The sequence below is a fragment of the Daucus carota genome, chromosome 3, assembly GCF_001625215.2.
Source record: "Daucus carota subsp. sativus chromosome 3, DH1 v3.0, whole genome shotgun sequence".
Classification (NCBI taxonomy): Eukaryota; Viridiplantae; Streptophyta; class Magnoliopsida; order Apiales; family Apiaceae; genus Daucus; species Daucus carota.
In genome coordinates this window covers 6,661,831-6,678,678 of record NC_030383.2, presented here as the reverse complement: position 1 = coordinate 6,678,678, position 16,848 = coordinate 6,661,831, and the positions used below count along the sequence as shown (strand labels likewise).

The window sequence follows — 16,848 nt, the reverse complement described above, 5'->3', positions numbered from 1 at the left end:
ATTTTGGTGTTCAAGTATCCAAATCGAAGGTTTCGACGTGTAGAATCCATTTTCATCATCAAAAACACTCAGAAATCATCAGGTAATTTGGATTTTTGGGTTTAAAATTCGAATTAAATTAATTCAAATTGGGGCTTTTTGATTTTGAAGTTGTTTATGTGTTTTGGTGATTGTATGTTGTAGATAATGTTCTCCTGATCATTTTGGTATATCATATGTGTGATTTGGAGGTTCATAACACCTTTAAAATTGGGTTTGATTTTCGAATTTGAAGAACTAGGGTTCATAGCTTGTTTGAATGTTTTCAATTGAAATTGGGGCTTTTCGATTCGTTGATTCTGGGGATGTTTTGAAGCTTGTAATGGATAGAGGGTGTAAAGAGGAGTCGGTTGAGCTATATTTTGAAGTCGGGGGACCTGGAAATCGACCGGAACGGAGCCGACGAAGCTCGCCGTCGCCGGCGAATTTCCCGGCCACAATCCGGCCGATTCCGGCGTCCTTTGACGAAACTAATTACATAAATGGGTTCCCGGTGACATGGGGAGTGGATCTGCAGTGTATGGTGGTCGGAGGAGGCGGCAAACGCCGTCTCCGGCGTGGCAGGTGGTGACCGGCGGAAAAATTTCCGTTTGGTCACCCATCTTTTGAAGATGGTGAAGTTGTTGTACCATAGTTTTAAAACTTGCAATTCAAACCTTTAAGTTTCAAAACTTGCAGTTTAAACCCTGAAGTTTTAAAACCTTTAAAAACTAATTTATTTTAATTTCGAAAATCATTTATTTTAATTTCAAAAATTGTTTTTAATTATTCAAAAATAAATCTGATTTAATTTATTAATTAATTTTAATTAGTAATTAATTATTATAATTAGTCAATTAAGTTAATTATTAATTGATTAATTATTTTAATTAATTATTAATTGATTTTAATTGATTTATTGATTGGATTTAATTATTTTATATAATTTTAAATGATTTTAAAATTCCGAAAAATAGTTTCGAGCTTTAAAATATTATTCTAAAATATGATTGAAGCTCGTTAATTGTTTTCAAATGATTTCGGACTTGATTTCGAGTATCCAAAATTGATTATTTATTTATAAAATGATTCTTTGACCCGTTTTAATTCCGAAAAATGTTTAAAAGTTCTTAATAAATACCAGAAAAGTCTGTTTGACTTCAAACCTCTTTTGAAAAATATATTTTATTAAATATTTTATGTGATATGAGCTATGTGCTATCTGATTGATATGTTATGTGTTTACGTGATTGATATAAAATTGTGTTTGACATATCTTTTGATCCGTAAATCGGATTTGGGTGAAACGAAGGGTAGATAGAAGCTCGTTTCGAATAAAGGATGATAAGAATAGTATGAGATCATATATTGATAAAGAATTGTTGTGATTAGCAGAAGAAGCGAGACGTAGGAAGGGAAAGCAAGTGGTGATAGAGTAGTATAGCGAGCAAGCGTAGTTGAAACTTGAGATCAGCTATATAAGGCAAGTTCCCTCAGACTTTCCTTCAATTATATGTTGTATCTGTTGTGATTATTTAGTGAACTTTCTGATGAAGTCCTGTGACCTATCGAATTATCGCATGGATTATTTATCCTATTGATTCTTGAACCTTCAACCAAATTTCTTGAACTATTTTATGGATTATTTATCCTATTGATTCTTGAACCTTCAACCAGATTTCTTGAACTATATTATGGATTACTTACCTTATTGATTCTTGAACCTTTGACCGATTCTTTGATACCTGCTACGAAACTTATTTCAATTGTAAACCTTCCATCTTTAAAACTTCTAAATGATTACCATAACAACCTAATTTCATTTCAAAAATATACCCTCGATACCTCAACCAGTTATCAATCACTCTTCTTTCAGACCGTGACCAGTTGATCGACCCTAAATAACATCTGTTATGACATATACCTTACAGTTGATTGATTCTTTCCATAAACTCCAGTTTCTTGATCTTAACAGCATTCATTTATACTTGGATTCTTTTTGTGAACCTAGAACCCTTCTTCATATAAATGCTACACGTTGATATGCTTTGCCATCCTATGAGGCAATGTTTGATTCTTTGCTAAACCATGAAGATATTTCTCATTCCTCCTTTGAGATCCATCTGAGACACTTTGAATAGTAGTCTGCTTCTGCTTCAAAATTTATTTATGATGTTGATGTTTCTATTTTGTTGAATAATATTGTTGATCATCTTGATTGTGATAGAATTAGATAGTTTTCTAAACTTGGACCAAATGAATGGTCAGACCAGATGAGTGGTCGCTTTAGGCCAATGTGTGCCTTGGATCCAGTAAACGAGCATGGTGGGACCTGCTCGGGGTTAGTGTCTGACTGATCAGCAGCCTAACCTTTGATTTTTAAAAATAAATTTAATATCCAATTCTAATCGTACTTTAAAAACAAATCTTGTTATCGATATTGATTCTTTTAGACACTGGTTTCCTTCAGCTTATGATTAATATTTTTAAATTGATATTGTCATACTTGCTGAGCTGGTTAGCTCACTCTTGCGGTATTTCATGTTCTTTCCAGTGAAAGCAGAGAAAGTTGGTAACGATGACCCTCAGGCTAGTGGTAAGGCCAGGATTCCAGGCTAGGAGATGAAGAAAGCTATCAGCAGCACCTGGTTTTTATATATATGTACTAGTTTGAATAACGAGACACAAACGATGTGTAAGCTTGTAAGGTTTAAGTTTATTTTGGGATTTGGGTTTGTAATAATTAAAGTTGTGTTGTGGCTTGTTTTATACTTTAACCTGTTGCGATCCAAGGACAGTGAAGGGTCACTATATATATTATATCATTAATTACAGGTTTATGTTGAGATGTGGACCCCAAACTTCTGACCCGGGTTTGGAGGGCGCCACAATAATGCATAATGAATACTGTGTAACCCTTGTAGAATAATGAATTCTATGATAGCTTTGAATCTGTGTATCCAATAATCCATTCCAGATAAGTTGGGTGGAATGTAATGAAACGTTAGGTTATTCCAGGTTGTGTTAAAAATTACTCAAAGGAAAAACCTAAGTGGACTAAAATATTCAGGCAGTACACATGAACACACAATCACAAGAAACTACACAAAATTTATCATGTCATTTTATTAGAAAAAAAATTTCACAAATGCTCCTTCTGTGCGGGAAGAAGTATATCACACGAGTAGGTACGTATTTTAAGTCTCTCATAAAATATAATTCTATAAAAAAATTTAAAAAAAGTTTTTGAATAAAATTTCAGTATCTAAACTTCTTTGAGAAACATAATTTTTAAAAATAACTTATAAAACTGTATTTTTGGAATCTTAAAAATAATTAAAAATATTTATATAAAAATGAGTGCGATAGAAAGAGTATCATCTAACTACGTTTAAATCTTGAGTACTGATAAATCTATCCTGCCTGCTCTCTCTTTATACAGGACCTCCGTCTAACCCATTTTGCTCCATGAGATCAACCAGTTGCTGTGTATTTTGACGAGTTTCAACATCTGAAGAAAGTGATAAGTAACATTAAACAACATGTGATTAATACCGGTAGGAAAATAGATTTTGACAGGGATATTTACTGCATAATTATTATTCTTAATGACATAATTAATTAAATCGCAGATGGACATTTTTCTGAAGCAGAGCTCAACAAAGTTCTGATCGGCATATTATATAGGCAGGCCAATTTTTTGATGTATTGTCAATCTCAAAGTTAATTTGCCAACGGAGGAGACGCGTGGCTTTTATTAAAATTTATAGTGATTTATTATATTTATTGAAATCCACCAATATCCTGATGTACATACGGGAGAGACCAGGGTGCTGCAATTGCGTACTGTAAGTTTTAAAGAGCACAGTATAATTTTCTGTTTCCTTTTCTTCTTGCCATTACTTCTACGATATTAATAACAGTAATAACAAAATCTAACACATTTATTTATGTGCACTTATTATATTTCTGTACTACCACGCCAGATTGTTGTAGCTGGACGGTCCGGTGGATCTATTTCCACTTGTTTTCATCCTATGAATCAGGGACACCTTTATGGGAGCATGTCCAATGATTTGCTAACACGGAGAATGAGACTGTTTGTACATTATACTTCCTACCGGTTTTTTTTTTTTGCCACATTTGTTTTTGTGTGGTCAAATTAGTTTGACTGAAATTTATTAATATTTTATCAATTGACAAAATAAAAAAAATATCTTATCGGCAATAATTTATAATCTACTTTAAGATGAAAATTTCAGTTTTTTAAAATAATGAGTAAGTGACTTGTAATATTTGGTCAAAACATAGTCAATTTGACTAACGATAATAGAAATGTGACAATTGAAAAGTGACAGAGGAAGTACTTATTTGTTCGATTTATTTTCTCAAATTTGAATAAAAACAATATCATGTTATTAATGATAAATCTTAAATCTTATTTCAAATTTAACTAACTTACAACTACAATATATTTTTAAATTTATATTTAATTAAATATCAAACATCTCACCATACAAATTTTTTTTCCCTTATCATTTTCTCTTCTTCTTTTTATTTTCACTTTTCGATTGTATGATAATTATAGGTTCATTTTTCTGTTTTATATAGACTTTCCTTTTTCATCTCTTTTGATTATATACATTTCAAAAATAACAAAATTTTATAATATAAAATTTTAAATACATCCATTATTTTCTTGCACTACACATTTTATAAGTTAAATATTGGTTGGTTTTACTACTTTAGGTGGGTTGATCGGATAGTAAAAATCATTATTCGTGTAATTGTTTAGTTTATCAAAGGAAGACAAAGTACTCCATCTGTCCCATTTTATATGAAATACTTTTTTTCAAGATGTTGCAAAAAGAATAAACCCTTCATTTCTAGTATTTATTTAACGGTTTTTCTATAGTGTGCCCATGGGCACATACTAAGCACCAAAATCTATGGATTTGGAGGGTTTTGATTGGCTTACACTCTTCAATAATGATGGGCCCCCCTGCATTTACAACAACCACACCAATCAAAACCCTCCAAAACTATAAATTTTTGTGCTTAGCATGTGCCCATGGGCACACACTAGACAAACCGTTTATTTAAAGTTATTAAGATTACGCGTTCATAAACTGCACTTATTTATTGCACACCATCTCTTTTTATGTGATTAATATTAAGAGGTCGTTTGGTTGACATGTAAATCCCTAGCAAGTTCAAATTTTCAGAAAATGTGTAAAATTAAAATTGTTTGTTTGACAAAAAAGTGGAAATGTAACTTCCATGAAAGTGTGAATCATAGACGGACTCACATTAAAGGGACCGGGGGCACGCCCCCAAGTCAAATCTAGCGAATAGTATTATAATTTAAAAAGATATATAGGCACCTCATTAAACAAATAAATATGTCCCAATAATCCACAGGTTTAGAAGCCCGGTTAATGAAGTTATGTTTTATATAACTCAACAAATCCATTTTATAAATGATTATAAATAATAAGCAAATCCAATACCTCAAATAATAAACAACCAGAGACGAGATTAAAAATGAAAAGAGATGAATAAAAAATCTCAAAATTGTGCCCACACTAAATTTTATTCCTGTGTCTGTCACTAGTGTAAATTTCCACAAAACATAAGAAGTTACTTACCAACCTCCCTCTTGGTTACTTGCACTTCTCATAGGGAGTTAAAAAAGCTATGTATCAACTAAACACAAATGTCAACTTTCCAATTTTACAATTTTCATAGTAATTTCAAATTAGATAGAAAATAATTTCTCATTACTAACCAAATGAGCACTAAGTGAAATATTCATTTCTTAAAACCCGTGCTAGCCAAAGAGGGTAATATAATATGGGACGACGAGAGTATAAGTTATTGGACAATTTAAATAACTAAGAAGTCGGCGCGCCTTCATTTTTCTAGCCGCCCTGTATGTTTAATTGATAAATCTAATACCCTAAATCCCGCTTTCAATTTTCTGTTAACCTACATGCATTTTTCTAGCCACCCTATACGTTTGGTTGATAAATCTAGCATCCTAAATTTCGTTTTCATTTTTGTCAACTTAAATGCATTACACTACAAACACATTAGATGATAATTTAAAAGTATTATTTATGGTGTTCGCCCTGCAAGGATCCATCGAAACACACATTCTAATGTATTCATCGTATCTTTGCCATACACTCAAGTTGATAAATCTAGCATACTAAATCCGTGTTTATTTTTCTGTTAACCTAAATGCATAACACGACAGATGACCACATGAGAGTGTTTTTTTTTCTTTTTTCGGTGTTCGCCCTAAAAGAATCGAATGAAATACACATATTAGTGTATATACATATGTTTCTATTTATTCGTGATATGTGATTACATAATTCCAAATATTTGAAATTAAAAACGTTATTAATAGAGCATGTTTATGTCATTAACATTTAAGATTGTCGAATTTAAGATATATCTCAATTTATTAATTATATAGATTTTTTACAATTATGAAAATTTGGATAAATTTATGAAAATTTTGTTTTAAAATTATTTGATGAGCCAGTAGAATTAAAGATAATTTATTAGACTTCCTGACTTAATTGCTATGAATTTATATTAAAGAGTCTAATAATAAAATTAATTATTTAAAAAGATTAACAAATTTGAAACCTAATATACAACATAAATAAATCAATAAAATAATTATGACTAAAATGTTAAAATGTAATTAATGAAAAATAATCTTATAACTGTATCTTTAATATATAATTTAAGAGTTAAGTTCCTTGGAGTCCTCAATTCATTGGAGTCTTGGAGTCCTCATACTTCAAAATTAGATAAAATATAATCTAGTGGTTTTAATTTTAATTTTTTTTATTCTACGATATTTTTAAATTCCAACAAGCTAGAGATTATGTTCTACGTAATCATTATGCAAAACAATTAATTTTATAAATTGTTGGACACATTAAATATATCATAGAACATATCATCATTTGATTTATAAAAGTAATTGTTATGTAATTTTTACGTTGTGGAAAATAATCTTATAACTGTATCCTCTATATATAATTCAAATAAGATTGTTTTCACAGACAAAGATCGTCATATGAACAAGCTAAAAAATATGTAATTCAAATAATGTAGATTTTGGTTTGATTTTCGCCTTCTGATTATTACAAGAGGATCTCAAAATTCAGAAATCCATCATTATCTCTAAACAGAACATCCAAAATCAACAACATAAGTGAAAAAGAGGTTATTTTTGGTTGAATTTGTTACTACAACTCAAACGTCAACGGTTCATCATCGTAACTGTGTCTGTGCTGGGCATGTGTGTGCGCGCGTGCGTGATACTATCATACTACTGCCCAGATCCTTGTTAAAGAAATGTGTACAGTGTAATAGCAGAAGATTATCCACCGAATAAGATTATTAAAGGGTCGTTAGCAAGATTATAAGTGATTAAAGTGTTTGGGAAATAAATAGAAGCGCTGAAACAAAAGCTAGCATTCCTAGATTTTATTAGTGTTTCTTGACTTATTACACAAACAGTACAAATAAGTGCTCATAACGTATAATCCAGAAGCTGGACTTATAAGTTCTAGACAAACCCCCACTGAAATCCTTATTAAACTAATTTCAGTAAAAATAGTCCTTTATTTTAAATTTATATTTGCCATAGTTTGCAATTTTTTCCTCTTCTGATAATTGTGACAACTATAGAAATCTCAAAGAACAATATCGATGCTGAAGGGATGTGCTCTTTTGGTATTTCCATCCGTCAATGTTTTGTCGTTGTCATATTCGTGTATCATATTATATTTTTCCAAATCAGATGAAATTAGTATTACCAAAACTGAATCTTATTCAAATCTTTGAATCTTTTGTTCTCTTTTTCCTCGTAATTATCGAATTTTTCATTCTTCGGTTGTGCATAAATCAAATTGCCAGATGTAATGCACTACTAATCTTGTGAAATCCCACCATCTTGGTCCAAAAAGCCCAAGAGCAAATTGCACTATATATACTCCGTTCTACACCACTACTAGTACTATAATAAACAGTGATTAAAAAACCAATCTGGTGCTTCATCGTATTTTGCAATTTTCGAAAAGTCGAAACCTCGTTAACAACTGCTAGTCCACTCGGTAAGTCAGCTCTAAACCTGTTACATGTTTTAGAGAAAATCCTTTTCATTTCTTCACTGACACGGTTGTTGAATTCGATTTTTTGATTTTGTCCATTTTGTTGTTAAATTCGATTTGAATACTTATTTAAAAATTTTTGTGTGCTTGTTTTACTTAACCAGATTTCCGATTAAACATACATATATGTCATATAGGTTAAATTTTGTGCTTTTGATGATTCGATTACTTATTTAAATTTTTGGGTACTTGTTTTAATTAACCGGATTTCCGATTAAACATACCTATATGTCATATAGGTTAAATTTTGTATTTTTGATGATTTGATGAAATGATTCGATTCGATACTTACTTAAATTTTCAAGAACTCGTTTTGATTAAGCGGATGTTCGATTAAATATACATAAATGTACAAAATTGATTTCTGCGGATTCGTTTTAATTAACTAGGTTTTTGATTAAACATACATATATGTCATGTAGGTTAAATTTTGTGCTTTTTATGATTCGATGAAATACTTAACCTTTTAAGAACTCGTTTTGATTGATAGGATGTTCAATTATAAATGTGATATAGATTAAACTTTGTTTTATTAATGTTTATGCAACTCTATGACAGCTGAAAATTGGACCTAAAGGGGTCCATTTACCTGTTACTTTAATCTTTTCATGTCATCACACCTTCACTCTTGTTTAAACACTACACTATGCAGTTCACTCTAGCTATACTGCACTGTGTAACTGTAACATATGTTAAATATTATTGTTATATTATATTATATTGTGAGAACCCTGTGGCCTTGCATAAGAAATGTGTCTGTTGACAAAAGATTACTCCTTGGGTCACAAGTGAGAAAAAGAGAAAAGAGTCAACAGGGTCTTTCTATATTTTTGTGATTTTTATTGCATCATCGCATGTCTTTATAAAGGTACTGTACTGAAAAAGTCAACATCTTTTTGCTATTTCTATTTAACATTGGTTTGTTTCTGTTTTATTGAGTCTTGACTAATGACAGCTAGAAACTGTCAAGCCATATTGCCTGTGTCAACCGGATATTTTGCACCATTAGTAGTAGTAATTATAAGGGTTTTTGTGGTTGTGTATTTGTACCTTTTTTCATTGCTTCTTTAATTTTGGTTGGTGAAATTCAAGGTCATATCATAACTTTCATTTTTATGACCTGAATCTCATCAGTGAGATGAGTTAATATATAGTGGCTTTTTGTTGTGAAAGTTTTAAGGAGTTTTACATTTGGGTTTTGTAGTGGTTGAAGAAATTTGAGGAAAGGGTTTGTTTTCTTGGATTTACATTTGATGAGTTTAGGGGGTTTCTTTGGTAGTGGTGGTAATGGTGGTGGTGGTGGTGATGCTGGCCTTATGTTTGATAATTTGTACATTAACAACTACATGACCATTCCTCAGCATCACTTGCTTAGTCCACCTATTGTTCAGTCTGTTTTCAACACTTCAGCACTGTCTCATGCACTTGTATGCTCTCTCTTTCTCATTCACACACTAACTACATGTATTTTGGTTGTCTTTTTTTGGTGGATTTTGACCAGATAATGTCAGCATATTGAATCCCCCAATGGATTCTTGATTTGGCTTCATTTTTTATTGTTTAGCTTGTTTATGTTACATTACTTCTGTGACTTGTTGTTTTGTTTGGTGGATAATATAATTGATTAAAATTTGTGTAGAAACCCAAGATGGAGGGAGTTGATGAGATGGGCCTGATTGGTGGAAATCATGAGTCTGGTGCAATGATAGAGGCTAGGGAAGAGGAGTCGGAGAACAAATCTGGCAGTGAACATATGGAAGCTGCATCAGGTGATGAACAGGAAAGGCCAAGGGGTTCCAAGAGAAAGAAGAAGTACCACAGACATACTCCATATCAAATTCAAGAACTTGAAGGGTAAGCTTTTTTCGACATTGTGCAGATTTGAGTTATTTGGTTTTTGTTTCTTCCCCGTTATTTATGTCTTGGATGCTGTTTTTCGTTTGGTTAGTTCATTCAAGGAGAATCCCCATCCGGATGAGAAACAAAGGTTGGAACTTGGGAGGAGGTTGAACTTAGAAAACAAGCAAGTCAAGTTCTGGTTTCAGAATAGGAGAACACAAATGAAGGTAATTATATACTTTCATAAACTCTTTCTGTTGATAACTGTTACTACATGTTATTATAATGTAACTGAAGCTACTCACTTGATCATTAGACTCAACTGGAGCGCCATGAGAATTTGATTCTGAAACAAGAGAATGATAAGCTCCAAATAGAGAACATTGCTATCAAGGAAGCCATGAGAAATCCGATTTGTGGCGGGTGTGGTGGAGGAGCAATACTTGGGGAGATATCTTTTGAGGAGAATCATCTCCGAATCGAAAATGCGAGGTTGAAAGATGAACTCAATCGCATCAGTGTCCTGACTAGCAAATTCTTGGGAAGACCTTTGTCGCCGTTAGCTGGTCCCTTCGCTCCTGCAGCTTCCAACTCCAACTTGGAACTTGCAGTAGGAAGAAATGGTTTTGGTGACTTGAATCCTGGAGAGGCAGTGATGCCAATGGGATTTAATTTTGGCGCTGGCTATCCAAATACTATGCGTGCATCGACTTCAACCAGACCACCAGTCGGCATGACTGGTCTTAATACACCATTTGAGAAATCTTTGCTTCTTGAACTTGCTACGAATGCAATGAATGAGTTACTGAAGCTGACTCAGACTGATAATCCACTCTGGTTCAAAAGTTCGGATGGAAGTGGTGAATTCCTGAATTTGGAGGAGTACACAAGGATGATTAGCCCTTGCATTGACAAGACATCTGGTCTGAGGACTGAGGGTACCAGGGCCACTGGTTTGTCAACCCTCAACAGCGTGGCTTTTGTAGAGATGATGATGGATGCAGTAAGTTTTTCGAATCAGAAACCGGCTTTTATCTCTTTTAAGTTTTTTGAAATTACTCTGTGTTTCTGAAACCTGTGCTTCAAAGTGACTTGGTTTGACATCCAACCAGCAAAATAGCTACGGTGTTGGTGATGTTTGTTTATTTTTTTCTTGACCATCTATTACTGCCAGTCTATATTGTTTACTTATAGTGCCTGTTTCATGACTTTTCTTTTGTACAGAATCGTTGGGGTGAAATGTTTACTGGCATGATTGGGAACAGCTATACTCTTGATGTGATCTCCAGTGGGATGGGTGGCTCTACAAATGGTGCCTTGCAAGTGGTACGCATTTTCAAATTTCTTCCACATTATTTTATCATAAATCTAGACGGACACCAAACTCAGGCTTGAAAATTAACACTGTAGATGCATGCTGAAATTCAAGTCATTTCACCATTGGTCCCCACTCGTCAAGTGAGGTTTCTTCGATTCTGCAAGCAACATGGAGATGGAGTTTGGGCTGTCGTTGACGTTTCTATTGATGCCATTCAAGGTGTCCCAAATGCACAAACATCCATGCACTGCAAGAGGCTTCCTTCTGGATGCGTGGTGCAAGATATGCCTAATGGTTATTCTAAGGTGATTGTTAATACATTGTTATTTACCTGTTCGAGCATGTCTGAAAATGATCTCACTGCCTGTATCCTTGTTGGTTTACCTAATACCTAGTAGACTAATTTGCTTTTGTTGCTAGTGATCCTTATCCAGATTATGAAAAAGTAATGGACTGCTGTTGATCTAGCCTACTTAACTTCTCAGAAACACATTAATTATTTAGTGCCAACTCCCAATAAGATACTTTTACCTCAGAAGCCGAAACTTCTGGTAATATTTTAGTGCTTTTGCAAACCAGTTTTAAGGGTGAGAGTTGAGACTGCTCTTGGTCCTGTCAAAGAGCCTGCTTTTGTGGCGGCATTTCAAAAGTGATAAATAAAAACAAACAGTTCTCTGGGTTCTTGGTTCTGCATGTGCATGTACATTTTTCTGCGCAATGTCTAGCAAGTTGTTTAAATAAAGTAAGATTACAGACTGCTAGGGGGATTTTCAAACTTCATGTTTGCCATCATAAAATAATTTCTTACGTGATCAGATTTCTCAACTAAAATATTACTCTCCAGTGCAGTTCAATATTTTATGTTTAGACCTAGTTCAGATCTTTTCAGTGCTACTGCAATACTGCATTGCCCTGGTAATTTGGTATGGATGATTGCAAAACTGACTTTTTACTAATGTTCTGTTTCATGGTTGTTTTTTAAATCTGTGTCGCAGATTATTTGGGTTGAACAGGCTGAATACGATGAAAGTTCAATCCACCGCCTTTACCGTCCTTTATTAAGGTCTGGTATGGGTTTTGGTGCCCAAAAGTGGGTTGCAACCCTTCAAAGGCAATCGGAGTTTTTGGCAACCGTCATGCCATCTGCGGGACTTCATGAAGATCATTCAGGTCATTTGCTATCCATTCATTTTACTATCTAAATGTAACTACATTATTGAATTCTGATATACTTTCATGAACAGCAGTTATGGCACCTACTGGTCGCGCAAGCATGGCAAAGCTTGCACAAAGGATGACTCGTAACTTCTGTGCTGGAGTTTGTGCAACAGTTCACAATTGGGAGGTTGTCCAAGTAGGGAATGTTGGTGAAGGTGCAAGGTTAATGATGCGGAAAAATGTTCACAGCCTGGGAGAGCCCTCTGGAATTGTTTTAAGTGCTACGTTATCTGTTTGGATGCCTGTAAAACAGCAGCAATTGTTTGATTTGCTGCAAAATGAAGACATGAGGAGCCGGTGGGACCTTCTGTCCCACGGAGGTCCAATGCAGCAGATGGCCTGCATTGCCAAGGGCCAAGATTTTGGAAACAAAATCTCTCTTTTGAGTGCTAAGGTGAGTTTTTTTTGTTGTTGCTAAATGCTAATTTGAGTATTCATATAATGTTTTCAGCAGAAAAATTATGTATTAAGGGTTGAAGTCTTGTAGAAGGCAAAGTAGATGGGTGTGTCCGTTCAGCTAGCAAAAGAAATAGAACAGTATAGCTAGCTAGTACATCAGTCGTCATTAAGCTTAAAAAGAGCAGCACTACTATACATTACATTAGTCGTCAATGAGCTGCATTTCCATATACAATGCAGTAAATTTCAATAATTATTTTCTTAAAAGAAAAGAAAGAGAAGCATGCTTTATGTACTTGTGCATCTGATTTAACTCTTTAATAATTAATTGAACTTTAATTATCTTAAGAAATTTGATCAAATAGGGCTGCTTCTATACTGCTATCTTTTTGTTTTATATCTCAAGTTTTCTGGCTTCAAATAAATGGACAAAGGTATCTATTGCAAATAAATCATACGTTCTTTCCTTCTGATTTGCTATCTGTTTAACAATTTCTACAGGCGATGGGCGATAATTCCAACCAGAGTAATGTGCTAATACTTCAAGAGACATCTAACGATGCGTTTGGATCGTTGATAGTTTCAACAGCTGTTGACATGGCATCGATGAATGTCGTGATGAATGGGGGAGAGTCTGCATGTATAGCTATCCTTCCATCCGGGTTTGCAATAGTTCCAGATTGCTTCGACTCTGCAGGACCTAGCAGCTCCCTTGAAATGATGGGAAAAGAAAGTGGTTGTGATGGTGTTGGTGGTGGCTGTCTTCTAACTGTCGGTTTCCAGATAATGATCAATGACTTCCCTGCATCAAAGCTAACAGCCGAGTCAGTTGAAAATGTGAACAATCTTATATCTCGTACAATTCACGGGATCAAAGAGGCATTGCATTGCAACTAATAAGGGGGCTGAGTAAGTGAAATGTAGACATTATATTAGTTATTGTGTACCGCTTAAGTTCAGAGTAAGCAGGAAAGGGTTTCTTAGTCAAGAACGAACCGTGGTAATTTGATCTGTTGTCCGTCAAGTACTAGAGGATGATTTTGAATGACTTTTTCTTCAGGGGTAATTTTAAACTTGATTTGGAACTTGGAATGGTGGTTCGGGTATTGACTTGGTTCACCATGAGATGAATTAGCTCTCACTGGTTTGTGTTTTGTTTATTGTGTCCTGTTTCATTGAACCGCTCAAAGTTTATTGCTTGTGAGATTGATTAAATTGTTTTAATCCTCCATTTGAGTTGGATTTCTGTTGTTTTAATATCTCGCGAAATTTATCAATCCACTTGTTTTGGTTTGTAATGTAAAGATGATTTGTTCAGCATAGCTATTAACCTATCGTTAACTATATCAGTTTTAATAGCACAAAGAAAAGCAAACACTCGCCAATTTTGATCAAACTAAGGTTAAGTTTAATATTTAAAAAAAATGAGGAGATGTAACTAAAAATTATATATATACAAAAAAGAAAGAATGAAGGAATTGTATATGATAGTAGTAAAATATAGCATATCATTCTCAGATTATTTTATTCCATCCAAATAAACAAATCCTAAAAATATTAAAATCAAATCCTAAAAATATTAAAATTTCATTTTCAAGCAATAGTCCCACCAAAAACTACATGTTTGGATACGATACCAACCTCCAAAATATAAGCTCCTGAACTTGAAAATGACTTCAAATGCTATTCCATACCTCTTAAATAATATATTTTTAATACTTTAAACTCAGTTTATAAACAATTGTTTCAATATTTGCACTTCTGAATTTTAAAAGAAGAAAGATAAAAGAGTTACTTCAATTGACTTTCTAAAGTGTATTTCCCACCAAAAAACCATTAACAAAATCTTCCGGTCTTTTTTTTTTTTTTGCTCTCTCTCTTCATGAGATAAACACAGGAGCATTAAGAAAAATTTACCAATTAATTTTTTTCTTATCTAACCCTTTTACCGTGATCTTCGCACTAATCATAACAGATATAATTTTTTGTTAATAATATGATAATTTATAACATAGATATTTATTTGTTAATAATATGATAATTTTTAACATAGATTATACATTCGTTTTCTTAAAACTTATGCAAGACACAATAGTTCGATTAAAAATTCTAAAAGCCCATTGCTCACCCATTTTTCTGTCCAGTTATTAATGAAATATGGAAAGACTACACTACCACAATTTGTAAACTGTAACTAATTTTCAGACTCACATCATTTTCAAACTACTCTAAAAGAAAACACCATATTCAAAATTTTACAATAAATTGCATTATGCATCAATTACAATCTAAGCAATCGATTGGCAAATAAACTTGAAATTGGAACTTCTTTTCAAGTTTCAACTAGCAAGTTGAGTGTCTCAATCTTGAGCCTACATTCTTTACAAGAAAATTGTTCTGTTGGAGCAACGGCCAACATGAACTCATCGATGAAACGGTCCAAAATTAAAACTGTATAAGATTAGTCGGGTCAAATTAATTTGATTATTCTATGTTAGAGGATATTAAATATTACTTCTATAAACATTTTAATGTGACCAGTAAGTTTAAAGGCCGGCCTAAATAAAGAAAAAAATGCAGACCTAATTTAGCAATCAATTGATTAGAATACAAAAGATAAGCAACACTAACAAGAAATAACTGCAACTTTACTACACATGGAAATTCTGCACTTTGGATGTACAGATAAAATTTTGAAACTAGAAGTACAGAACTTAAGGAATTTTCAGATAATATTATATTATGAATAATATTATGAATATGACTAGTAATTTGTGAAGGCCTACAGATTCTCTTCACAAGCTGTTGAAGATAGCTCCAGTTAATACTTTGCATTATAACAGATTACCACTCAGAAAGAACAACTAATGATTCCTTAACTATGTTTATTGACCCAAAAATTTATTCACAACACACACACACACCAGCTAAACAATATCACTCCTTTCTGCAATAGAAAAGACTTTTTAAATGTTCTCATCTGATAATAAGTGTGTGTGTGACTGTGTGCTCGAGTGGACAGTGGACATTCTTTTATGCATTCACGATGGTTCAAAGACATGGTTGGCTGCAATTTTGGCTATCTCAAGACAATCGAGACCCTTGATTAGTTAATTCCAATAACAGTTTCTAACCAAATTTTCAAGACTATTGCGTGTTTTTTTTTTGCTCCCATTGGTAAATGTCAATTATATAATCAAGAACTCACACAAACATGCCTCTGATGAGGTTTGAACCCTTAACCTTTTGTTACCAAGAGAATATGCATCCAGGGACTGAGGATGGACCTAAGCTGAGGGCCAACGGGGGTACATGCCAAAATGCCACCATCGACTATTAATATGTATGTATGCAAGTTTTATATGCAATTTAACCATTTCTGCTATTCCCCAACACCTTATATCATGTGTTATTGCCATGGCCTCGATTTTGCCACTTCCAGAAATCATTGACGTAATGATGAAGGGTCATAATATTGACTACCATCCTAGGTCAAGTCCTGTTAGTTGGTACATTACATATTATGATGCTATTGAACTATGTCATCAAAGTTATAAATAAACAATTAAGCTTTATAATGAGCTGGGACTAAATGAGAAAAGAGGTGCCTGCCTTCCTTTTTCCTTCTTTTAATAAACAAGAATCACTTCTTAACGCTCAACAAAATTTTATTAGTGCCTACATGCTCCAAACAATTTTCATCTGAATTAGTTGAGCACACACAGCTACAGTAAAGGAGTAGTGTCTTGTGTGTAGTAATGATACTAAATAATTTAGGGAAAAAAGATATAATAAATAAATCAGAATGAATGACATGAAGGATGAATAAGATTTCAAGAGTCAGTAGGATGGAGCTTT

General features: G+C 33.3%; 1 protein-coding gene across 4 annotated transcripts; it reads left to right on the top strand.

Annotated features, from left to right (window-relative positions):
• The first annotated feature begins 7,789 nt into the window (after positions 1–7,789).
• LOC108215360 (homeobox-leucine zipper protein ANTHOCYANINLESS 2) lies at positions 7,790–14,275 on the top strand. 4 transcript variants are annotated; one of them, XM_017387832.2, is made up of 9 exons: positions 7,790–8,159; positions 9,856–10,070; positions 10,165–10,282; positions 10,372–11,058; positions 11,280–11,381; positions 11,466–11,678; positions 12,369–12,543; positions 12,618–12,985; positions 13,492–14,275. In XM_017387832.2, the coding sequence occupies exons 2-9, from the start codon at positions 9,865–9,867 to the stop codon at positions 13,885–13,887; spliced, it is 2,265 nt and encodes a 754-aa protein (XP_017243321.1). In that variant the 5' UTR covers positions 7,790–8,159; positions 9,856–9,864; the 3' UTR covers positions 13,888–14,275. The 4 variants fall into 4 exon arrangements, with proteins under 4 accessions (XP_017243321.1, XP_017243322.1, XP_017243320.1 ...); XM_017387833.2 differs by lacking the exon at positions 7,790–8,159 and adding an exon at positions 9,009–9,084; XM_017387831.2 differs by lacking the exon at positions 7,790–8,159 and adding an exon at positions 9,138–9,643 and having other exon boundaries at positions 12,621–12,985.
• Positions 14,276–16,848: the final 2,573 nt, after the last annotated feature.

Coding starts and splice junctions, on each gene's coding strand:
- LOC108215360 (XM_017387830.2), top strand. CDS start 9,470: ATGAGTTTAGGGGGTTTCTTTGGTAGTGGTGGTAATGGTGGTGGTGGT. Junction 9,644..9,855: donor CAGCACTGTCTCATGCACTT/GTATGCTCTCTC, acceptor AAATTTGTGTAG/AAACCCAAGATGGAGGGAGT. Junction 10,283..10,371: donor ATAGGAGAACACAAATGAAG/GTAATTATATAC, acceptor CTTGATCATTAG/ACTCAACTGGAGCGCCATGA.